This window comes from Aphelocoma coerulescens, chromosome 13 (genome assembly GCF_041296385.1).
Source record: "Aphelocoma coerulescens isolate FSJ_1873_10779 chromosome 13, UR_Acoe_1.0, whole genome shotgun sequence".
Classification (NCBI taxonomy): Eukaryota; Metazoa; Chordata; class Aves; order Passeriformes; family Corvidae; genus Aphelocoma; species Aphelocoma coerulescens.
The window spans coordinates 5,845,001-5,870,432 of record NC_091027.1 but is presented as its reverse complement, the minus strand read 5'-3'; the positions used below and the strand labels follow the sequence as shown (position 1 = coordinate 5,870,432).

Genomic DNA, 25,432 nt, shown 5'->3' with positions numbered 1-25,432 from the left:
TGTTTCACCATAGCCAGGCATGCTGGAGAGCGAGCCTTAGTGGAATCCCAGTTTCAGGCAGATGTGCTGTCTCCCCTGCATGGAATTGAGAGTAATGACTGCACTTGCAACCCTTCTTCCCCTCCCCTCTCAGTGCTGCTGAATCCCTGCTTCATGACAAGCTGACCAATTTGCTGTCTTCATTGATATTTATGTATTTAAGGTCCGTTTTGAAGGATTGTCTGGCAACGTTCAGTTTAACGAGAAAGGACGCAGGACCAACTACACCCTCCATGTGATTGAGATGAAACACGATGGGATCAGAAAGGTAAAGCAGAGTGTGACCCAACATCCTGTGTCAGGTTCCAGCCCATGTTTGAGTGGCAGTGTGGCTGGGTCTCCACAGGCATTCCTGCTCATGAATGTTTGTGGAGTCACAACAAGTGCGTTCCCAGCTCTAGGCATGAGTAAAGCCAAGCTCTAGGGAGGGCTCGTGGTACATTGCTAAAAAAATACAACATTTGGAAGGTGTTATCAAGAGCAACAAGAGCATTTCAGGTGTGGCAAAGATTTTCCAGGATGGTAAAACTTGGTCAGCTCACCTTTGCTGTTGGCACAGTGCATTGGTGCAGGCCCAGCTACAGGACAGCCTGGCTTTGCCCTCCCACTTTTCCAAGGATAAACAAAGGCAGAGTCAGGCAGAAGCTGTTTGCCCTAACCATTGTAAGTGAACCCTCTATGCTGACCTAATTCTGCTCTCCTTGAAGTGACAAAAGCTTTACCACTAGCCACGTCCCAATAGCTACACAGACCTTTGTGCTCTTCTGAAGTCTTGATCCCTTTCTGTATCCCAGGCTCTTTGAAAAATCTGGCCTTGTTCAGAGATGCCAAGCCCTTGAAACACTAATCCTTTTGAAAACCTGACTCTGGGTGCTTATGTCCCACTTTAGATACCATGTATTTGAAGAACAGAGAATAACTCAGTTATTTCTTGATAAAGGGGAGCTACTACATTTTTTTGGAATGGGGCATTCTCTGCATCTCCTCAGTCCCCTGAAAGATAAAAAACTTGTTTGAAACTAAGAAAAATGTAAACAATGAAAGTTCCATATTTACAGCCCCTGTCTCAAATTTATACTTACACCTGAGAGCAGCAGGTGTGAGATCAAAGGCCCCCACAGTCCAGTGGAAAAGGGCAAATTTTCTTTGACAAATAATAGAAATGTCATTTTGAAGACATACAAAGCACTCTTCCTCCACTACAAAGTATTCATAAGAGGACCAAGGCAACATCATGTCCAGTTTGGGTTTCTGAACTTTGATAAGTTGGCAGCCTGGAGAGAGTCTAGAGGAGAGGAAATTGAGTGGCTGAATGTCTTGATTTTTCTATGTACTTACTGTCAGAAATAATATTGTTTGGAAGACATGTACATCACTGCCATGATGCATATTGTGTTTTAGATCCACCAGGTTGGAGGTGCAAAGCAAACACCCACGTCTCCACTTTTGTTGCTGTAGGGCAGAGCTTTGGGAGCTCTTTCCTCACTCTCTGTTCTTTTTATCTGTGCAATGAAGAGGGATTAGAGGCCTGCATAGACTTTTTTCTCCTCAGCTGTTGTGATCTCTAATCTGCCATTAGCAGGCTCCTGGTCATGCCCTGGTTAATACCCTTTCTCATTTACTGTGATAAGAAATTGCTTTCATATGAGCAGAGCTCGGGCAGCTTCATACTTACATGAGGTGATGGAAAACCTCTTATAAAATCAAGCTCTCAAAGTGGATAACCTCAACCATGATCTTCCTAGAGATATTCAGTGGCACTCTGCTTTACCTGCAAGGAGTGATGGATCAGCCCAAATCCCTGATCATTATTAAGCAGAATTTAACCTGAGAGTTATTCCCATTACATGTGTTCAGTTTATTCATAACCTCAAACTTTTTGACACTGGCAGAGGATTGGGGTTTTTTTCTGACTTGATTTTTTGTTCTGTTGTCTCAAGATGTCTCAAGAATCAGTTCTATATTCATGCAGGCTTTCAGCTACAGGATAACTTTTCATCACCCTCTAGAACCTGCCCATGCAGCAGGCAAGTTCACCATTAGAATAATTTTTGGAAGTCACATGGGGAAAGTGTGAACTCTCATCGTAGGAATGGCAATAATCACCAGAACAATGTGATAAATGTTTTTATGTGCATACAAACACTGTGCTACTGTAGCACATCATGCACATTATTATTTTCAGGCTGGAAGCACAGTGGGAAGGGAATTTCCCTGTCCCCCTCACAAAAGACATGAAGAAAAAGGAGAGGAGATCTCTGGCTGGGTATGAACATGCAGAGAAGGCTGATCCAACTTGGATGGCCCTTCTACTGTATCTTGGTTAATATTCCAAAGACATATTAAATCCTGGTTTTGCATTGGGCAGATTGGCTATTGGAATGAAGATGAGAAGCTTGTGCCAATAGCCGTAGATACTCAAAGTGGCAACGAGTCTACGAGCCTCCAGAACAGGACCTACATAGTCACAACGATCCTAGTAAGTGCCATGACTTCCATCCCAGCTCTCCCTCTCCCCCATCTCCCTGATGTGCAGGCTCCCTCTTCCCACTCAAGTGCCCTTCTTTGTATTATATCATTTTTATAATAGCAATAATAATAATAATAACAATAACAATAATAGTAATAATAATAATAATAGCACTTACTGTTTCCTGCCAGCTCCATAAAGGTATCTGAAAATTGCTGTGGATAATTAAGTAGGTATTAAAGAGCTCTCATGCTTAAGTGTAGAAAATACAAAAGATTATGACAAGAGAGTAGAGGCATCAACACAGGTAAATTAGGAACATTGTACCTGTGCTTTGTACTTATCCCACAGAATGGGGGCTGCAGTTTTGGGAAGGATAAGCTGTTTTGTTCAGAGAGGCTGAATCATTGCTTTAAAAGCAAATCTCCACTATAATCATGAAGGAATAATAGGTACCCCATAATGTGGGGTATCATGTATTGTGTCATTGTGTACACGTACCCTGCAGCAACAAGAAATGTTACTAATTTGTTGATTGCTTACTGGGAGTCTGCAGAGAAGACACAATACCCAAACTGAGTTAAACACCTTAAGGCTCTCTCCTGTCCAGCAGATTTGATTCTTCCTGTGCCCACACAGGCAGGCATGTCTTTAAAAATTCACAGCTCAGATATCCTAAATACCCCTTGCAGAACTACACTGAAAGGTTTGTTGCCCACATCCTGCAAGCTACTCCATTCTCCTCAGGTCCATCACTGCAGGAGCTGCGCACAGATCCTGCATGAATAAAAAGAATATACCACAATAGAAAAAAATCACACTTTGTACCTTCTAGAATAAACCCACAGTGTGTTGGCTGTGTCCCTTGCCACAGGGACACAAAGCTAGAGCTTTGCAGGGGGAGCAGACGCTGGGCTAGAGCTGGTGTGTGCCTCCAGGATGTGGAGTGGGGCTCAATGTTTCTCTTCTGTGTGCCAGGAGGACCCGTATGTGATGCTCAAGAAGAACGCCAACCAGTTTGAGGGCAACGAGCGGTACGAAGGCTACTGCGTGGAGCTGGCCGCCGAGATCGCCAAGCACGTGGGCTACCACTACCGGCTGGAGATCGTCCGCGACGGCAAGTACGGAGCCCGGGACCCCGACACCAAAACCTGGAACGGCATGGTGGGAGAACTCGTTTATGGGGTGAGTTTCCCACCTTGTCCCGAAGACGTTTAGCTCTACCTGGGAACACGTTCAAGCGCCAGAGTTAGAAGGAGTCCTGCCCTCTGTCAGCCTGAGCTCTCTGGAGGACTGCAGCTCAAACAATCAGCCCAAGTGAAATGTTTTAATTTAGGGAGAGACAGCATATTCTGTGCCTATGGAAATGTCAAAACGTTTCCTTTCAACAGTTCCAAGATTCTTTTTCTTTACATTTTTAGAAGAACAAGTATTGAAAGGTCATACTTTCCCATGGGCAGAATCTCCAAATTTTACTCTATTTTATATTTGCATGATAATGACAGGATGAAAAAAGAAAAAGATTTCGAACACTCAGCACATGAGTGGTGAATGGTAGGACAAGATTACTTTCTGTCCAGCCACTCATTTCCATCACCAGGAATGTACACCTGCACCCTATACTTCTAAACCTGGTTTGGCCTGGTAGCTCATACTCTGTGATGCTTAGGTCATCCCTCAGACAGAGGGGTGTAATTTTCCCATTCCCAGGGAAAGCATGCAGGGAGCATCCGTTCCCAGGTCGCTGTGACACTGTGTTGGAGCAGGGATGATCTGTCTCCTGATGGTAGCTCCACTGTAAATGCTGCCAGCCATTTCAATCTCCCTCTCCATTTTCAAGATGGATTGCAAAATTAGTGGAGAGTGTACATCAATGTTGCTGGAACATTTTTCCGCTTCTCCTGCATCAGCTATGCAATCAAAAAACAGTTCCTGATGGAAGTAAACATCCTGACATCCTTTTTCAGGAGATTGGCCTTTCCTTGCCTCTTTTGATGTCTGGATGATAAAACTCTTTTAGAGAAAATCATCTTCATCAGACTGTGACATCAGTGGATAAATCAGATGAGAAGAGCTGGGCGGCTGCAAAAAGAAAGCGCTGTGATTTCAAAACAGATCTGGTAATCAGTAGCGATAAAATGGAAATAATCCACCAATATTATGGGCTTCTCCTTTTTAACCTTTTTCTTGGAATTAGTTTTGTCTGATTTCTTCTGAGATAACGAGGTTAAACAGAGATCAAAGGATAGTACACTGCAGTTAGTAGATATATTTTATTCTCAGTCTGCAAATCTCTTTTCTGTCTCCTTTTCAGAGGGCGGATGTGGCCGTGGCACCATTAACCATCACCCTGGTTCGAGAAGAAGTGATAGACTTTTCCAAACCATTCATGAGTTTAGGTATATCAATAATGATAAAAAAACCTCAAAAGTCCAAACCAGGAGTTTTTTCCTTTCTGGATCCTTTGGCTTACGAGATATGGATGTGCATTGTTTTCGCCTACATTGGAGTGAGTGTTGTCCTCTTCCTGGTGAGCCGCTTCAGCCCTTACGAGTGGCACACTGAGGAGTTCGAGGAAGGACGGGACCAGCCAGCCAATGACCAGACAAATGAGTTTGGAATATTCAACAGCCTCTGGTTCTCCCTGGGAGCTTTCATGCAGCAAGGATGTGATATTTCTCCAAGGTGGGTTGCCTTTCCCAGTGAACCTTCTTCCAGTTCGTGTGGTTTAATCTTTCTGCGTGCTTTGAAGCTGAGCAGGTTCTACTTTGATCTCCCTTCCTGAACCATAGTGTAGTTTTGTGAATCAGTTACAGACTCAGAAAGGATCCAAAGGTTCACAGGTCTCACAGCTGTGAACTTGGAACCTCAAACTTGACACCATGAAAGCACCATTTAAATTTATCTTTGGGGAGTTCTTTGGAGGGAATTTACAGAAATTATAACAAGCTTTTCTAAAGCCACCCAATTGCAATCAAATTTTGTCAGTCATTTATTTTCTTGCTAGTAGAAATAAGATGATTCTAGCATTACAGGGAAGATGAAAACTTCAAGCAAAGTAGGGAGAAATAATACAGTAGGTGCCCAGTGAAAGGTTATATGGTCTGTGTCAAACATTATGGAGCACAATGAGTGGCTTAATTCTTACTGGCCTTTAGAAAGGTTAGAGAAAGACCAAGTTTCATCCTGCTTCCCATTTCAGCCAGTAGTCCTGCTGCCTGAAAGTTCAGTAGGACCCAACACCCAAAGTATTCCTAAAGGGACTTCTTGGTGACAGACTATTGTGATTTACTTAGATAATTTTTCTTCCTTTTGGGGGCTTTGTCTCCCTTCTCTTCAAAGGAAGTTTCATCCAGAAATACCCATCTTAGGGGTGAAGGAAGTAGGCAGAGGTTGATTTCCAGCCTGCTGTGGTGTCATCAAAGCTCAGGGGATGAGAAGGAGGCACAGTTCTATCAACAAGTGGACGTAACTCCGTGCAGCTCAGCACAGCTCCCCTGGGATGGCAGGGAAGACTGGGCACCAGCTTGTTAGCTATCAGATGCCAATTTATCCAAATGTTAATGAGCTTGTGTTAACAGGGAAATAACAGCCTGCAGGGCACTTTGATAGTGACAGCCTTTATGAATATGTTTTATTATCTGATCATTGGTTATTTGGAGGCCAGGCAGAGAATTCAGAAAGCCTTCCCAGCAGAGGGAATTTCAACTTTATTGCAGTCTTGTAACCAGCCCCGTGCGTTAGGATCAGGTTATTGTGATTTTATTCTCATTGTTGTTCTTATCGTCATTATTGTTATTTAGGAAAGGGAATGTCTTCCTTTGGGGTCATTTCAATAGGTGGTTTCTGATCCAAGGAGGAGCATGGAGAGGTGAAAAGCTGAGGCTTTGAATAACAGCAAATTTGGTAACATCTTTAATGAAAAGTGTCAGGGAAAGATCAGTGGGTTTGATTCAGCTAACAAGATTTGCTCTAGCTAAATAACATGCTTTGAATCACCATTTCAAAGTGTTGTTTTATTTTGCTTTGGAATGGGAAATGAGAATGATTCTGTCATTGTTATTTTAATGTCGTTGATTTAATCATCCTGATAATGAAAATTACAATTTCATTTAAACCAATATTTTCCCATGGAACACAAGAGCAGTTTCTGACTGCTACAGCTATTGGCAAGATGATAAAAATTTAAAAATTAAATACGGGAATTATTATAACTCTCAGTACTCTGAGTACAGCTCCTTGAGACGGTTGTAAGGGGAGAGGGACATTTCTGTGCAGTGTGAAAGCAAGCAGGAAGCAGAAGAGTGAGAATTTCTGTAGGATATTGTTGTGCAGAAGGGCTCTGAGCACACTCTGTATTTCACATGTATTTTTCATACGAACCCAGTGCAGGATTTCTGTGGCACATCATTTAGAAATGAACACTTGGTAGAATGACATTGTGGGCAGGTGGGGATATCTGCTCTATTCTAATATATTTCCTATGTTTCCTATGCTTCTAAACTTATCACTACTATCTCTCAGCATCTCCCCAGTAATGCATTAACCATCATAAATAGCTTCTGTTATACATCTGTTCCATCATTCTCTCCCCAGCAGAAAGGAGCAAGTGCAGGGGTGTATTTTGTTTTCGTAGAGGTTTTGGGTTGTTTATTTCAGGTTTTTTTTTTTTTGAAAGAAGCAGGGGAAATTTGTCTGGAGGTTTGTTTTTTTTTCCAGAGTGTGCTTGTTTTAAGTGCATCTGCCACTATGTATTTATCATTACAAAAAGAGTAAGATCAAAACCGCAGACACATCACTCAGCACAGCGGGTGGTGGGGTTTGCAGCAGTAACTTGCTCTTGTAAATGTGCATTCCACAGTCTCAGACCAGTCCCCAGGGAACTTCAATCCCCCAAAGAGACAAAAATTTGATTTTGAAGGAAAGTGTTGTCCTTTTTAAGGACACTCTTACTAGGCAGGGCTTTAAACATGCTTTCAAGTATGCTGGGGACAACCTACGAAGGATTTTAAAGACACACTGTGAATTTGGTGATCTGTGGATGGCCAGGAGAGAGCAGAGCTGTGGGTTACCTGCTCATAGCCTCTTTGGAGGTGGTCAACTGGTGACCTTGAAGCTCTGAAGCCTTCGTGTCTAGGTGTCGACAGGATGAATGTGACAAAGGGCAGGCAGTAGCCAGTCTTGGAGAATCCCAGCTGGAGCTGGTGCCAGTCTGTGTTGTGCCCTTGGATGCTGAAGCATGAGCAGGAGCAAGGAATCCATCCCTCCGAATCCATAAAGGGAATGACTCGATGGTGGATGCATGGCTTCCACCCAAGGAGGCTGTGAGCTCTTGGGCATTTCCCACCAGAGTGTGTGGTCCACCTTCTGCACCATCACTGACCAGTGGCCCCACTGGCTGTGGAACAGTCCCTACCACATGGACTAATGTTTCCTGGCTGAGGTGAGATAGCCCCTATTGTTGCCCTTAAAGCTTTCAAAACACGGGCTGAGACACAGTAGGGTTGGGGAGAAACAACAGCTCGGAGCTGTGCACAATTCCATAGTGACAAGCAGGAATCAGTGAAGTCTGAAACAGGCTATAAACCATTAGACTTTGCAAAGTGCCACCTTAGCTTCAGAAAACGGTCATGAAATTGCAAAAGCACTCATTAAATGTGAAATACAGACCCAGAAAGGAGCTTCTCAGAGCAGGCATCAGAGGTAATAAATAACTCACAGCCAATAGCGAGAGCCTGCAGGAAGAGAAATGTGAAGTAAATATGACTCACACTGTACCATTTTCAGAACTGTAATTTGATAAATTGTCTTCAGAGCTTGAAATAACTGCAGTGTGTAGCAGCTGTGGAGAGTAGGACCTTGCTAAAGTCCAGCATGTTGCTGCCATTCCTCGCTTAGGATGGAGTCGAGGCCTTTGAGAAGGAGACTGTGGGGATGTTTGGGCTTCCCAACCTCCTCTGCAGCAAAACAAGGCATGAGAATTTTTCATCTTCTCCATCATTTTCTGCAAAATAAATAATTTGACTGTTGTGGAAAGGATGGAAAAACAGGGAGCAAAATAGCATCTCTTGTCAGCTTCCTATCTTGATCTTCTATTTTTTGTTATCATAAAATGTGTTGCTTCATAAGGTTTGAGCCCAAAAGAGACTTCTTATATATTGGAAACTATTAAATTTAATCGTGTTACTCTCCCCGTGACTCAGAAAATTTATGTTTGACTAAAATGAAACACATTTGGTTAAAACAGATCTTCCAGAAAGGCATTTATTCTCCATTTGAAGATATCATGAGATAGAATAGACAGTTACTCTCAGCTGAGTTGATTATAGGAGTCTTGTCCCATCTCAAGTTCAGCAGGTGGATAAATATCACACAATATCCCCTAGTGAATGCAGACATCCTTTGTGCCCCGTCAGAGGAAAATTAAATAAAGATCTCCAAAAATTAGCCCAACTTCCTGGGGCCTCTCTTTATCATTGAAACAAAAAATATGCATATTTTGAATTCAGACCAAAATATACTGTGAGTAGAAGGGAAATGCCTACTCATATCATGACACATTAGGGAAACTTGTCACAATACCTGGACGACACGGCTTGAAATCACTCATAATAATCTGTCTGATTGAGAACAGAGCTGGAGATGTCGTGGTCAGCCTGTGCTGGGAGTGAAATGGTGGATGAAGCTTTCATCCCATCTGTGTCTGAGAGAGAGCCAGGCTTGACAGGGGATGCTTTGGGAGCATCAGCAGGGCTGCACCAGCAGGGAGAGACTCTGTGCTCCTCTGTGCAAGGCCCCACCAGGGACCACTGCTGGGAAATGGTCGGGTCACACCAGTGTGCCCTAAAGACTGTGGGGTTTAATGTGTGCAAGGAGATGTAGCACAAGGTACAATCCCCCCTCCAGCTGGCTTGGGACAAAGAGTTAACAGGGTCTTCACTCGCCTGCAAAGTCCAGACCCAGAGGCTTTGCAGGGTGCAGGGGATTGTGCCAAGCAGTGACCCCTGTCTGGGAGGGCTGGGTGTGCTGAGCAGGGAGGTTTGCTGGCAGAGATGATGAATGGCTGCACTCCCAGGCAGGAAGGAGAGAGATAGATGCTGGCTGCTCTCCAGTCAATAGATACAATCTATTATTTATAGGCATCTTGTGGACGTTGTTATTTGTTTTTTGTGACATGGAAACAGCGCTCTGGCTGATCTATTCAGTGTGCTCATGTTCACTGCACTCCTTCTCAGGCTCTCTGCCACACTCCATCAGAGTGGTTTGTCTGGGGAAGAGCGAACAAGGTATTTATTATGTACCTGTAATTAATGCTGAGCATTTTCCTCTGCTGTTTTTCCTGTTTATTTACATTTCCCTTTAGCCCAATTGGAAGAAGTCACAGGAGACTTCAGATTTTGAAAGACAGCAGCACTTTTAAATTTTGTCAAGATCTTCCCAGTACTGAAAGGTTTTATCCAGTTTTGAGGCAAAATCTAAATCAGAAATTGATTAGACAAAAAAAAAAATGTTGTGGGGGTTTTTGAGGGGTTTTTTTTTGGTGAGAGGTTTGATTTGGACTTTTTCAAGGAAATTATTTCTGTTCCATCTTTTGTAAACTTACATTTGCAGGGTACTTACTTATTTTGCTAAAAATTTAGAATTAGAGAAATTAGAACCAGCTGCATTTAGCAATCAAAAGGAATTTAATTCCTTCCTGAAAAGAAGGCTGAGCAGGGGTATTTATCTGATGACTCTTCTTGATTTCAGTAAGCGTCTTCTCTGACTCTCCAAGCATCTGCCTTCGAAATGGCCTCAAATTGCACCAGGGGAGGTTTAGATTAGAGTTTAGGAAAAATTTCTTCACTGGAATGGTGGTCAGGCATTGGAACAGGCTGCCCAGGGAAGTGGTGGAATTGCCATCCCTGGAAGCATTCAAAATGTGTGTGGATGTGCCACTTGGGGATGTGGTTTAATGGTGAACTGTAATGGCAGTGCTGTGGTCATGGCTGGACTCGATGATCTCAGAGGGCTTTTCCAACCTTAATGGTTCTGTGGGGACAAAGCTCAGGTTCATTTATTGGTGGTGGTTTGCTTGAACCGGTGAGCTGACTTTCTTTGAGCATAAAAGTAAGAAAATCGGGACTTCAGCTTCTGGAAAAGTCTCCTTTCCTTATAAAAGTGTATCCAATGATGTTGCAATTATCTCTACCTGGCAGAGTTAATTATGTCCAGGGAGAGCAAATTCAGGTCACAGGGTAACAGCAGCACTTGCAAATCACCAGGAACTGATGACCACACTTATTTCTAAAATGCACTTAACCAGGGAAAGTGACTCACCAGAGGAACAGCTTGACAAACTGCACAATATCCAACTAAACAGTCCCCTTTGGAGTCTGTGTACTTCCATGGCAACCAGAGTGTGGCAGCCAGGGGAAAATGGAAATTCTTTTAAAATAGTCATCCTTTTTTTTTCATTTGGGAAAATGCTGAAGGATACAGAGGACTCAGAAGGAGGAAATAACCAGCCAAAAGAGCATTGTTGGAAGACGCAATTTCTTCTGTAAAGCAAAAATGAGTCTTTTGAATTTGCACATTCCGCCACCTGAAAATGTCTAAATGCTGCAGAGGTAATGAATGCTTCCCCCACTGACCTGTAAGCTACTTCTTCAGGGTGCTTTCCCTGTCAGGCACTGTCACTTTCCCACAGCTCTGACTTTGGGCCTTCAGCACTGAGGTTGCTGGAGTACAGCAAGAAATTTGCTGAAACTCCCCCCATTGAGTGACAGATTCACTAATGGTTCCACCAGCTGTGTTTAAAATAAGTCATCAAACACTTCATCTAAAAGCAGATATATTAGCCTAAAAATACTTCTGCAATTTCTTTCTTCAGGACTAAATAAATGTTTCTCATGTTTCTCATTGAAAACAAAGTTGAAAATAGCAGGGGGGAAAGTGCATTACCCCTTTTTTTTTTTTTTTTTTAAATCTTGGGAAGTTTTATTAGGGCATCTGAAAGAGGGTAGATTTGGAACAGATATTAGGAAGAAATTCTTCCCTGTGAGGGTGGTGAGGCCCTGACACAGGTTGCTCAGAGAAGATGTGGCTGCCCCATCCCTGGAAAAGTTCAAAGTCAGGTTGGACAGGGCTTGGAGCAACCTGTGAGAAGTGTCCCTGCCCATGACACAGGGTTGGAATGAAATGAACTTTAAGATCCCTTTCAACCCACACCATTCTGTGATCCCTGACATGGAACTGGCATGTGCTGCTTGGGTTTCTAATGGTGGACAGTGGCTCAGGATTGTGAGGAGCACTAAGATTTACAGGGCTGCCTCCTGACACTTGCAACCTTCTCCCTGACTGCAGCAGGAGACTCACTGAGCCTCCAGGGACCCCCTATTATGCTGTACTTGGACTTGCTGATTTTCAGTCAGTAAGAGAAGCTGTAAAAGAAGTAAAAGAAGACTTTTTTTCATTTCCTTTCCTGTCGATAACAAGTTATTCCTGAGCAGTCAGCTCAGCTGGGGTCTGCAGTCAGGACTGTGCATGGCTGTGTCTCTCTAATAGTTAGGTCGACTGCCAAGTGTTTTTGTCAAAGAATAAGGGTTCTGAGGAGCTGAACGACCTCCGTCTCCCTCAGGTGGTGTCCTCTGCAAGGCTGCCTGTCACACACTGCTTTAATGTTGGCACTCCAAAAAAATGTTGTAGCTAAGATGGGAAGCCCTGAGCATGTTTTCACTGCTTAAATAACTCTTCCATATGATGTACATTACTTTTATCAGCACTGAGATATCATGTGCACACTCACTGGATACACAGTCGAATGAGCTTTGAACTCCTCTGTTCAAATTGCTCTGGCTCACAACACAAAAAGCATCCACAGCTGCTCTTTGCTGATTTTATCCCCACAGCTGGCCTTCCACTGGGAGGCTCAGAGTTCTGCCTTTATTCCAATGGAATTTGGCATTTATTGGACCTATTCTGCCTTTGTCTCAGATTTTATCCCTACTACTTGTCCTTATAACTGTGGAAGCACCATATCTCTTTTCATTAAAAGTTCAGGAATTCATTCATACACCGAATGTGTATGTGCAATGTAATGTGCAATGTACAATGATGTGCACTGTAACACCCCAAGATGGTGAGCAGGTGAAAACAGATTTGTTCAAATAGGACAGAGGTACCATGTTATCCATTGTGAAAGGCTTAAGGAAGCCGAGTAACTGGGAAAAGCAGAATGTGGGTCGTGCTAAGAAACCGGGACAAAACCCTTGTGTGCTTGGGTGGGGTCTGGAGTTGGAGACGGCAGAGCATGGTGTCACCTCTGAAGTCCTCCATGCTGTCTTGGTCTTCCTTCCATTTTCACGGGGATCAAAGGAGCAGCTGGAGAGCAGCTGATTCATCTGCTCAGATGGCAGGAAAGGGCACACAGCTCGTGCACGCAGCCCTTTCCTTAAACAGCAGCAGCACACTTGATGGAATTCAATCTATTTAATAAAATCACGCAGTAATTTTGATTAGTGCCTACCCAGAAGAGTTGCTGCTTACCCTCAGATCCAAAGGCTAAGCAGCAATAATCCAATCATGGTAATCATAACTTACTACTTTGATCTTCAGATAAAAGAGTCTATAGAAGTGCAAAAGTGTTACATCACTGTTATTTGGACAACTTCAAAGCATGTTATATACACTAATGAATTCTCCCAACACAGACTGATGAGGAGTAATAGAAGGCGAGTGTGTGAATAGAGGAGTAGAAAGGAAGGAGATGAGTCCTCATATGGTGAAAGGGAAAAGCAATAAAATAAGTACTTGTACCCTGTATATAGGTGTGAGACGTGATGAAGAGTCCACAAGGGTCCAGCTGCAGGAGTCAAGTGCAAAGGATGCTCTCCCACAGGAGGAATTTTCTCATCTGTCTCATTTCTTGAAGCTTGCAATAAGAAGCAAAATCTCAGGCTGCAGAGAGGGAAACAGAAGGAGGGGGCAGCTTTTCATCTCAACAGTGCTTCTGAAGCCTTAACAAAAAATTCTAAAAATCACCAAATGGATTTTAGCAGGTGAAATAGGGGCAGCAGAAACACTGAACATGTCTTCCCTTCACAGTTTGGGAGTTTTAATGTTAAAAGATGGGCACACCTGCACACATAAAGCTCTTCTAAAAACACTGTCTGGGGGGAGCAGATTCATTCCTCACCACTTCTACAAGAGATATAGTATGTCCCTGTACAAAAAAGAAAGGCTCAAAAGTGAAACTAGAGAAAATCCCACTTGTACACTCTTGGTGAAGAATCACATTTTAAATTAGAAATGAGAGAGAAAATAAAGGGAATATTTGGAAATATTGCTCAGAGAGAATATCTTCCAGTACAGAAAATACTCTCCCTTCCAGAGCAAAGCCCTTCTCTCATCGGATTGGGAAATCTGACAAAAGACAGGAAAAAAAAAATCAAAATGAACCAAGGCAAGACACCCTGGAAGAAGTCTGAAGTAGGTTATTGTAGCATTATTGCCCAGAAGTCTCAGAAACAGAGCTCTCACGTGAGCAAATGTAGATGGCTAAAGAGGATCTTGAAAAAAAATGAAGAACTGATGGCATATAATCCAAAACATATTAAATCTTTTGGGGAAAAAAAGCTTTTTCATCAAGTAGACTTTGAAGAAGAGACTGTGGGAGAGCATATGGAACACAGCAACTCAGTAAAGGACATTGGCACAATAAGCTGTTGTTCAAAAAGATGGATGAGTGCTGTTAGATTTGGGGCCACCTGAGGTTGAGGAAGTTCCTGAATAATGAATCTCCTGGGGCTCTCCAGCAACTACTTCTGACAAAATTTTATGCTTGTCACCTTGTGAGTTTTTCTCAGCAAAGCGAACAAATGTCATCAGAGTGAGAAAAATACATGAAGAGCCTTTTATACAGTGAAATTTTTGCACAAAGGCATGACAAGAGTTGGGGTTTTATTCCTTGTAGCGTCAGCTGGCAAATAGCAGAAGAGGGATGACTTTGCCTTTCTCTGGAGCTGCCAAGCAGCCCAAATTGACCACGTGTTTCTCAGCAAACCACTATCTAAACATTCATCCCTTAAACCACCCTGTCTGCAGCGGGGAGAGGCACACTGTGCCTGTACTTCAGAGGATGACGGTGCCTGTCTTCAGATCTACCTCTCTGCCTTTCAACTACACTCTTATTTTTTCTTAGTGTTCCACATCATCCCTCTATCCTAGCCCTGCACTTGTACTGTTTTTAGCAGCCCTCTGGAAGAGTTGAGTGTGTTATCCTGCATTTTTAGGATTAAACATCTCATTTCAGCAGCCAGGGATGCTGTGCAGGGATGGCAAGTCCCTCGAGTGAAGGACTTACCTCAGTCCTGCAGTTCTGCCCTGTTGGAGAGTTTTCATGGGACCTGCTGAAGTTGAAGCGGGCTTGCTGCCCATGTCAGTCCAGGTTTGCTTGGCATCTAGTGCTTCCAACACCCCACTAGTTGAGCAGGTGAGTTGTGTTTGTTGAGTATCCACAGGTGTTGTTTTGGATCAGTTGAGGACACACAAGGGCACAAGCTGCAAAGTACTGTTGAGTGCACACATCACCCCTGCGGGGCTGGCCCATTCGATGCTGCCTCTGCCTGTTGGGATTGAGTGTCTCAGGAAGGGGAATTGGGCAAAGCAGCAGCTCAGAGGTAAATTCCACCTAGTGGCCAGCGCTTCAGGCCACCCACCTAGGACAGGTTCATAAATGTGATTCAACCTCTTCTTCCACAGCTGGGAACTAAATTAGAGAGATGAAGTAAGCTGTCCAGGATCCCATAAAGTAGCAGGGCTTCACAGGGAACAGAAAAGCCCAGTTCATGGATACTAGTCCTCTGATTAGGCTTAGGCACCTCTTGCCTGTCAAAATGCTAAGTGAATGTCTTGAAAACAGCACGAAGCTGCTCCATGCAGTCATGCTTATACTTAGCACTGCAGTAATCCAAGGCCCAATGACTGGAGAACCACAAGTGGCATGATGCATTTCTGACTAAGCAGGAGAACTCACTTTAGAATGAGGTTTTGCCCATTAAAGGGAAATTGAAGGGGGAAAAAAGTGCCAACATATTCTGCAAAAGAAGAGATGAAATAGTAGGAGAGGGAGCATACACTGCTGTCCAAAGCCATTAGTTTTGGCGGAAAGAAACAGTAAATAAACCATGATTTATAATTAACGCCTCACAGATATACATCCCCCTGTTGAATCTGGGAGATTCTGTGTATTTGCAGAGATTACATTCAGTTGATGCAATATTTACACAGTGAGCATCCACAAGGCCCCTTCTTAAAGGGACTTCTGCTGGGATTCCTTAATCCATACTGCCTCCTTCCAGCATGGTGGCTTTGGGGGTCAGATGAACTGGCAGGATTTGCCTGAAGTCACAAGAGCAGATCTCCAGCCCATATACAAAAGTTAAGAAGCCCTAATTTATTTATTTGTTTGTTTATTTATTTATTTATTTATTTTAAACAAGAATTAGAGAAAGAAAAGCAGGACAGGGCCAGCATGGGACTCCCAGTACCTGTGTACCCTCAGCTGCCTTACCCTGTCTCTCTGGTTAATGTTACCCACAGGGAGCCAAAATATGCAGCTCTTAGCTCTGTAGAAAAGTTGTGAGAGAGGAAGAAGGAATTTGTACCTCTGGGAGAGGTAAAAGAGAATATCAGTGGAAAACATTCTTACTTCTGTACTTGTAAGGGTTTTCCTGACCCTGCACGTTAAAACCCAGCATTGCAGTCAGGACTCCAGACTCTTGTACCAGGAGCTGGGATTCAGTAATAAGTAAAAGCAAACTAATATGGCAAGAAAATTAGTAGTGCATCATGTACAGAGAAACTTGCATTATGATCCCTTGAATTTTGTGGCAAACAGTTGTTATCTCATTCAAAACTCTCCATGGCACAGCAGAGAGTAAGAGGATAAGAGCTCTGAGGTCTGCACTTGATGGATGCACCCAGAGCTGATCCCAGCTCCACAACCCCACACTGAGTTTCTTCCTTTGCCTTTTGAGAAACTCCGGGGTTTGTGTCAGAGGTGGAGGGAAAGTGGTGAGACCAACCATGCCAGATGGTCTGTGACACAGAGGAAAAGCAAAGCTCTTTACATTGACAGAGTTTAATGTTGAAAATTTACTTAAAATAAGAGCAAAACTGGTGCAAAATGCATGCAATTAATCCACTATTGAGTCAGATTTCAGATAGAACCATGGAATCGTCAAGATCTGTACCAAATTCACAGAGTAGTGTTGGAGATCAGAGGCTCTGTGTAGGTAGGAGACCAAAAGTGGGTTTGACCCACAATCAGTAGCACAGGCACAGAAGAGCTTTTCTTTCAACAGTTTTGCATAAATTCATTCAGTGACAAATATGTCAGTTGAGTAAGTGAGCCTTTATTAGACTTGAATTTAACAGCAAATCTGGGAAATCCTCCCAAAGCAAGTATGGCTTCAGAATCCCAGATTTGCTCTTCTAATTAAAACACTGTCAGTTTAGGTGTAATTCTCCGTAAGGAATGGATTTGAAGAGGGGGAAGGGAGAAGTGGGAGAGAACTGAGAGGGTGCTTGAACAGTTGTCCAATGAGGTTTACTCTGTATACTTTCTGATGATCTTGTTAATATGGTTTTGCAAAAATGTATTGTTCTCTTCTAATAGATGGCAAAGCAGAGGCAAAGTCCTGCCAGCTTTTCCTACCTTCCATGAGGGATAAAATCGAAGGGAAAATTGTTTGATCAAGGATTGCATTTTGTTTTAAGAAATGAGATTATAGCTGCATGATTTTCTATTTCTGTATGAATCCATCAATGCTAAGGCTAAAACATTAAAATGAATCTCTTCATGAGAACAAAGGGAACTTCAATTCCCTTCTGTTTTCTGCTGGCAAATGCACTTGCTTTTACAAGGAAAGTAAGAAAATAAAGTAAGTAAGAAAAGCAAATGTAAGTAAGAAAATCAAAATTATTACTTTCAGCTTGGTCATCTGCAGTATTTTTATTAGGCCCATTTAAAATAGCACATTTCAGAATTATCTTTTAAATTATGCATGCAGTAGGTAAGAATTTAATGTATTATAAAAGCTGAAAGAAAATTATTTGTAATGAGAAAGCAGAAAAAAAATTGTTTACCATGTTAAAAATTCTACCATTTAGCCCTTCAGAAATTAAACTATAAGTAATAGCAAAAGGCAAAGCTTGGATAGACCCAAAACAATCATTTTCAGAGTGCTACTTTTAGAGGACACTTGCAACCGTTATCTTTGCATTCCAAATGAGAATATTAAGGTTTTATTTACAATTTCAGAGTTTTCCACGGTCCTGAAATCTTGGTTCCCAGCCAGCTCTAATTTTAAGTAGATTGTGCACTGTGGGTAATGAGGGCAGAGTATTTACTACTTATTCCTGCAAGGGTAATGATGGAAAGGAGCTTCCTGTTCTTGCCAGTTCTGTGAGGGACAGGCAGGATCCCAAGCCAGGGAGAAGAGTGGGGATATGTGTGTTATTTTACACAGCACAGGCAGGGGTAGAAGAAGAAACCAAGTTATCTTCATTTAGATTATGTAGGAAAGAAGAGTCTAGGTGCAGAAGAAATAACACAGGTTGAAAAATGTACAGTCTGGTCTATTCAGGTATTTTACCCCTTTTTACACCCCAGAATTAGCCATTCATTAAAGCCTCTTATGCTGTTACCCTTGCTTATTTTAGCCCAATTTTTTTAGACCCTGATATTTGCAAGGATTACTGTAATAATGAGCATTAATTAATCCAGAGGTCAAATAGACAGATCCAAATATCTGAACCTTAGCACATCTTTAAAGTCCTAACCAGGGTGCTCCATCTCCTCTTAGCTCTGCAGAGTTACTGACTCATTTCCACTCAGCAGGGAGCTGATTCTTTCATGTTATGCTTGAACAGGTACAGGGACACAACCTCATGCAAGAGGATTTAAACCCCATAGCGCCCATCAGTGAAGAGAAAAGAACATGAGACAAGGCTCAAGCTGCAGAACATTTCTGTTGGTCAGGTGCAAGGTCATTTTTTGTTACCTAGCTCCAGAGTGAGACTTTCAAAACCTCATAGTGACTTCAAAGTATGAGATATATCTACTCCTCTGTGACTGTTTTTACTGGAGCATAAACATAATTCTGTGTCCCAGTGGTTTTTGACCAGGCTTTTAGCTCCCTAGCGTTGAAGTCACTTCCAGAAATCAGACATTATCTCCTAAATTACAAAGGCACTTTGCAAATGTGCCCTGTGATGGAGGCACTGCGGTTCTTCTGCTGGGTCTACAGAAGCAGCAGAGCAAGGTGCTGACAGATATTGCCTTTCCAAGCACTTGCCATGGTCAGCAGTAACAGGCATTGGCTCAGAGTCTAAACAGACAAGAGAAATCCACCTTGTTCTGTTCAGTGTTCACTGCTCCTGAGCCATGGGGGTGTCACAGGGGATCACATCTGCTTGTGTGATGTTTATCATGACTGTCATTCCATTCTTTTTTGAATTCTTCTGTCCTTCCAGAGCCTCCATCACCTGCCAGCTCTTCCTTGTGCTAAATGCTGCACAGCCATGGAGCAAAAGGGCTGTGTCCTGTAGATCCCATGTGCTGAGTGTTTTCTCTGCTGTGCATTTCAGCAGTTTTGGTTCACAGCTTCCAGCTCCAAGTCAATCCAACAATGAGGGAAAACATTGCCCACTAGCAGTGTCTGCAACAAAACATCACACACACGAGGCCCCAGCCATGCTGGCAGTCCTAGCAAGCTGCTGACCTCCTCTCCTTTCCTCCACAGTCTGTGAGAGTGAGCACATCCCTCCTTATGCCATGAGGAGGAATGACCAGCACCAGCAGCAGAGACAGCCCAGATGGGGCTGGTCTATGATGGACACATGAATCCTGTCTGCATCCTTCTATCTCCCAGGGGAAAGAAACAGCCCCTTCTCCCTCTTCCCTCAGCCCTCCCTGTTACCATCCAGGCTCAACACCCCAAAATTACTTTTCCATGCTGTCAGTGCCAGGTGTGAAGCTGGGAAGTGTAAGCCATCTGCAGCTGACAGCAGGCAGCCCCCTGGGATTAGCTGGTGGTGAATACCACCAGGATGTCGAGGGTCTGGAGGCAGGAATCGGGCTGACTGTAGCTGAAGCGACTGAAATGAGTCGCAGAAATATCCCAGCTTCATCAGGAAGGAAGGGCTGTATAATTTGCAGCTGGAGATGAATGTGATTATTTGCCATGCAAATGGATTTTGCCAGCTCAAAGTGGCCTTCATCAGCAGAGATTGTTGTATTTGACATTATCTGGTTACTTTTGTTTAATGCCTCTGTGCCTTTTCTGAGAGCTTCCTTCCCTGAGCACACATCATCCAGACTAATTTTCTTCCCCTTCCTCATCAATCTGAAGATGTGTGAGTTGAATCTATAGCTGCCTCCCTCCCCAGTCCCTCTCCAAATATGAAACAAATGGTAAAGCTGTATATGCTGACAGTCCTGCAGGATGAGTGTTCTCTGCAGATGGGAAGCAAGATGGTCACATTTATCTCACCTAATTTTTAGCCCCCAGCTGGACTGGGATGTCTCTGTTACCATCCCATAAACCATATTTCTGCAGAGTGACTCAGATCAGCAGAAAGACAATGTGAAACATGGTCCCCCATGGAGAAATAAATTATGTTTCTCACAGGCAGGTCCCCCTTTGTCAGGCTGTCTGGTTTTATCAAACAGAATTGTGTGTTCCCTTCTGTCTGGGACGGTGCTCTGCATCTAGAGAAGGATCATATAAATAATTTAGACAGAATGCCTGAATACTGACATCATTCTAAAATCATCTTCCACTCTTAAAAATTATTTGAAAAGATTTTAATTAATGCCTGCTTGACTTATCTGCCTCTATAGCTATCGAATGGTTACAGTTAATTGGCTATTTGATTGCAGACAGTACAAAACACCTAGGTTTTAAAGCATTATTATGAACATCTTGTCTAACCATCTGCTGAATACAAAAGAGAGAATGTCAGTAGGCAAATTATTCATTAAGACCATAACTCCTCTCTGAGCTTCAGTATGTCTTGCAGAAAAACACAGGGGTTGTTTTTTAAACTTCAGGTGATTGGTGGAGCTCACCAACAGATCACAGCTGGGCTGTGTGTCTGGTCTGGCTCCATGCTGGTGCTCCTTCCTGCCAGGGGTACATGGCACAACAGAGACCTTGACAGAGATATTGTTGGTGGGCATTGTCCCTTGCCCAGCTAAACTCTCTCATAATTATCTCCATGTCTTATTATTAATATTGTGCTCTGAAAGAAGTTGAAAATCAAAGAAAATTCTCTCTGTTTATTGCTAATATTTTTTCACTGTGAATTTTTTATTTCCACTCTAATTACATCAACACTTTTAAAAGTAAAGTAAGAACTGAGACAGACTTCTGGCTTCCTTGGAAGTGGCTGGAGAGTGACTTTGAGTAAATGGTCACATAAATGATGGGCCTGAAAGAGCAAGCTGCACCTTTTAGACCTTCACCCTCCTCCTGTCTGACTCTCCTCTCTGTGCCCAGGTCTCTCTCTGGCCGCATAGTCGGTGGCGTCTGGTGGTTCTTCACCTTGATCATCATATCCTCCTACACAGCTAACCTGGCTGCCTTCCTCACCGTGGAGAGGATGGTGTCTCCCATCGAGAGCGCAGAGGACTTGGCCAAGCAGACTGAAATCGCTTATGGGACCCTGGAAGCTGGCTCCACTAAAGAATTTTTTAGGGTAAAAAGGAAACTTTAATGCAAACGTTTTTCTTAGCTTCTTGTTTGACCCATCCTCCAGGTCCGTCCTCTCTCGTTCTCAGCTCAGGCCTGGTTTTTTTCACTTGCTTCCCCTCACTATGTTACAGCCTGCCAGAAGATTGGCAGTGACTCCAGTGCAGGTGATATTCTGTAGTTGTGAACACAAATATGGAATATCCATGTGCTTCCCCACATTACCGAGGAGCTTCTCTGAGCAACTCCAAATGAAACCGCCTCCAGATTTCCAGCTTGGTTTGCCCTTGGTTTGATCTGCAAAATCACCCCGTACATAAATATGGGCCAGAAGATCAGGGATTGGTCTGGGCCCTGGTGCAGAAGTGGTAATCCTGTTACCCCTTTTGGCTTCCTTGGCCAGTTTGATGTGTGGGTGTGTGTTCAGTCCAAGCTGGAAATCCCAGGGGACACCCAAACCTCTGTTAACGCTTCTGTTGGGTTTCTGCTGTCCTATGCAGCGATCCAAAATAGCAGTGTTTGAGAAGATGTGGACGTACATGAAGTCAGCCGAGCCCTCCGTTTTTGTGAGGACGACAGAAGAGGGGATGATCCGGGTGAGGAAGTCAAAAGGGAAGTATGCATACCTCTTGGAGTCCACAATGAACGAGTACATCGAGCAGCGCAAGCCCTGCGACACCATGAAGGTGGGAGGTAACTTGGACTCCAAAGGCTATGGTATTGCAACGCCAAAGGGGTCTGCACTGAGGTAAGTAGCTTGGATTTGCTTCCTTTTGCCAAACCATCCAGCAAATCAATGTATGCACACAGTTCAATCTCCATTGCCATGTTAATCACAAAAGCTTGGGGCGAGGAGGTGGGGGAGGTGGAGGAAAAGGGGTGTGACCACTCAGTGTGATGTGCAGGGAAGTAAAATGCCCGGCTCCCACTGAGCACCAATGGGAGTGACTAATTCTTCAAGCCCTGCATTTGGAAACTGGATCCTGGCTGATCCATTTGCTATGAATGTGTCTGCTGTATGAGGTGATGGCAGGGGGCTGCTGTGGTGTAACCATTGGTTTCACAGAGCTTTATTCCGGAAGGGACGCTCATCCTGTGCCATGTGAACTGCACAGCTTTGCAAGAGTATGGGATTACCCTGGCTTGGATCCATGCTTGCAGAGGGAGTTCTCATGGGGAAAGCATTTTGGTGTTTCCTAAAATGAAATGCTCGTTGGAAGTGGTGGGAAGCCCATTTTGAAAAGCCCTGCAAAGGGTGGGCATTTTCATTGCCTGAGTCAATTCAGATCCCAGCAAGCACCAAATTTATAGAAAGTCCAAAGGGGTGCAAACTCTGCATTTCTGAGTCCAGACCTGCAGCTGCCACATGTCTTTGCCTAGTGGCCTGTGAAATATCTTCAGAGACCTTCCTTTGAAAAGAAGAACTCTTTAAGAGCACAAACCCAGGCCTGAGTTTGTAGCAGAGCTTGGGCACTGCATACAGCCACACTCTTGGACGTGAGCATCCATCATGAAAACTGACCTGCTCAGAACAGCATTACCACCATCCACAGACTGGAACTGTGATCTTGGACACATCAGAAGTGTGGTTCCTTTTGGCAGCAGTCATGCCAATTCTTCACATTACAATCATGAGGAACATGAGTGGCAATGGTTTAGTAAATTCTCAGGAGCTGTAGCTTTGAGTAATCAGCATGATGCTCCGATGTATTTAATTAATTCCTGAGTATTTTATCCATGAAAACATGTTGACCAGTATGTGTGGCCTTATACTTGTTTGCTAACATGACCCCATGCAGAGACATTTAATCCATGATCTCTGGATTTCTGGAAACTAGATAATTACTAGATGACCATTTGCAGAAGAATCTGTCTGGTCACACAGTGTCCAAGCCAAAGCCAGCCCAAAGAATCAAAGGTGTATCAGCTGGTAGTGGGTGAGACCCAAGGATTTTGATTACTACAGTTCTTAGGTCAGCTCACATTCGATTCAGCACTTCCCATATCACCATTATCTTTAGAGAAACGAATGTCACCTGCTGCAGGTGACAACCTGAAGCACCAGAGCACATGGTCCAGAAGGTAATTCTTGCATCCAGTGCAGTTCAGGCTCTGAAATGACTCAGGTTCCTCCAGCTGAAGGTGGACATATTCTCACAGCTTTGAGATGCTTTCTGTTGCACACTTTCCAGTGTTTGTTTTCACTCTTGCAAATATGGAAATTAGGATACAGAGCTGATTCTATTTAATTAATAATTTATTTAACATCAATCTTGAATCCTAATTTCAATATTATAAAAATGAACAAACAGCAACATCCTACCTGTCTTGTAATTTTTGGCATGTGAAGGAGCCATTTTTCATACTTCTAAGAAAAATAAACCACAAGAAAGAAAATCGCATCAATCATTTTACCTTTGCAACTCCAAACATCCCTCTGCTAGGCATGACTCCAAAAATTCCTAACATTTCTTTCTGTTTCCTCTTTCTCATCCTGGCTGCATGTAGAACAAATTTCTTATGGGCCTAATGGCAAAGGAGGAATGCTTGATTTTCCATCCAATGGTGTTTCTTTGGAACAGTTCCTGTCTGGTTTTTGTCCCATTGTGTCCATTTTGTTCCTGTTGTTTTAATTGTTTTAATCTCAGTAGTTCCCTACAGTCCTCATGTAGTGTCTGTTTTCCCCCTGGGGTCCTGCACGTGAGAGGTTGCCCTGAGCAAGGTGACATTCATGAGGCGTCTGTCCAGCACGGTCAGCCTGTCTCTCAGTCTCCATCTTCACTCACTTCCATCCACAGAGTAAAAGCTCTGAGCCAGGATTGCAGGAGGTTTGTGACCCAGGCCTATCTTGTATCAGGTGTGTTTTAGAAGCTGGGCATTGTAGCTAAACCAGTTTTTCTGCATTTAGGATGGCTAGTTAGGAAAGAATCCTAGAGAGATACTATGTGAGCGTTCACCATATATTTTTCTTGCTTCTACATGGGCAAACAATGCCAAGATGTTGCCACAGATGAATGAAAACAAGGTTGAAAATCCAGAAATAATTCCACATATGGTAATAGGTGCAAAGAGCCCTTTCAGAACATCCTTTTGGTCTCTTGGACTGCTAAAACAAGTTACTTCTTCCTACTAGGTGAATCTGGCTTTGAAATTCTTTTGGCCTCCAGATGTTAAAATTTAGTTGCATTTAGGCATGTCTGAGAAGAGCATGAAATGGGAGGGCAGAAATTTCACCTTTCAACACCAGCTAGTTCAAGCTGGGATCCTGCCTGACGTGAGATACTCACCCTGCTACAAAACACACCCACTTACCCAGCAGGAGATCTTCTCCCCTGTTGGACAAGTGATCATAAAGAGGGAAAAACCCAAATTCTCCAAAACAGGGGAAAGAAAACCCAAGAAATTCACTGTAAGTCTGAACTCAGGGAATAGAAAAGTTTTTGAGATGACCATCTGTGAGAGCAAGTTTTTCAGAGCAGCCATATTGACATTAAAGTTCCATAAGACAGAAGTCAGCTTTCCTAGGGTCTGTGAGTAAACACAAAATATTCCCTGTTAAAAACTCACCTTCATTCAGGACCCCAGACTTCTCAGTCTTTCATCAAAATACAGTCAAGATGTAGTCCAGCCTATTCTGTGTACCCCCCGAGAGCTGGAGAGACAATTAACTGAAATGAAGCTTCCTAGGAAAGAAGACACATAATGTTCAGCACATGGCCCCAAAAATCATATTGCAGATAACGTGCTCAGGGAAACAGCAATACATTTACTTTGTTAACACCTTGTACCCACATAGAAGCTGTGATGTATTTTGGCTCATTAGTTAACTAATTTTTCACAGATGGTTCAGGCATCAGAGTGCTAAGTAACCTGTATTCTGCTTTAGAAGAGAGAATAATTATGATTTACTTAGTGTCAGATTCTTTCTGGATCTACACTCACACGTTCCCATTTGCTTTAAATGCAACCAAAGTCAGGCTCTGACCACAATTCCGTTAGAGTTGAAAAGGGAAAATATTCAGCCACCTTCCAATCTGCACCTTTGCCTTCTCTTGGACTGGTAGCAAGCTTGGCTGCATCTGGATTTTGCTTTTTGAAGGCTGAATTCTGCCCGAAGGAGGCTCCCAGTCCTTGTGAAAGCTTCAGTGCTCGGATGGAATCCCAACAGGCAGAGCCATGGTGGGCT

General features: G+C 43.3%; 1 protein-coding gene across 5 annotated transcripts in view; it reads left to right on the top strand.

Annotated features, from left to right (window-relative positions):
• Positions 1-25,432, top strand: part of GRIA1 (glutamate ionotropic receptor AMPA type subunit 1) — a 181,365-nt gene that overhangs the window by 143,648 nt on the left and 12,285 nt on the right. For all 5 annotated transcript variants that reach the window (XM_069029136.1, XM_069029140.1, XM_069029139.1 and 2 more), the window contains 6 exons: positions 203-307; positions 2,408-2,518; positions 3,488-3,694; positions 4,824-5,194; positions 21,055-21,253; positions 21,747-21,994. In XM_069029136.1, coding sequence (XP_068885237.1) covers positions 203-307; positions 2,408-2,518; positions 3,488-3,694; positions 4,824-5,194; positions 21,055-21,253; positions 21,747-21,994 — 1,241 coding nt within the window. The remainder of the gene's footprint in view (positions 1-202; positions 308-2,407; positions 2,519-3,487; positions 3,695-4,823; positions 5,195-21,054; positions 21,254-21,746; positions 21,995-25,432) is intronic.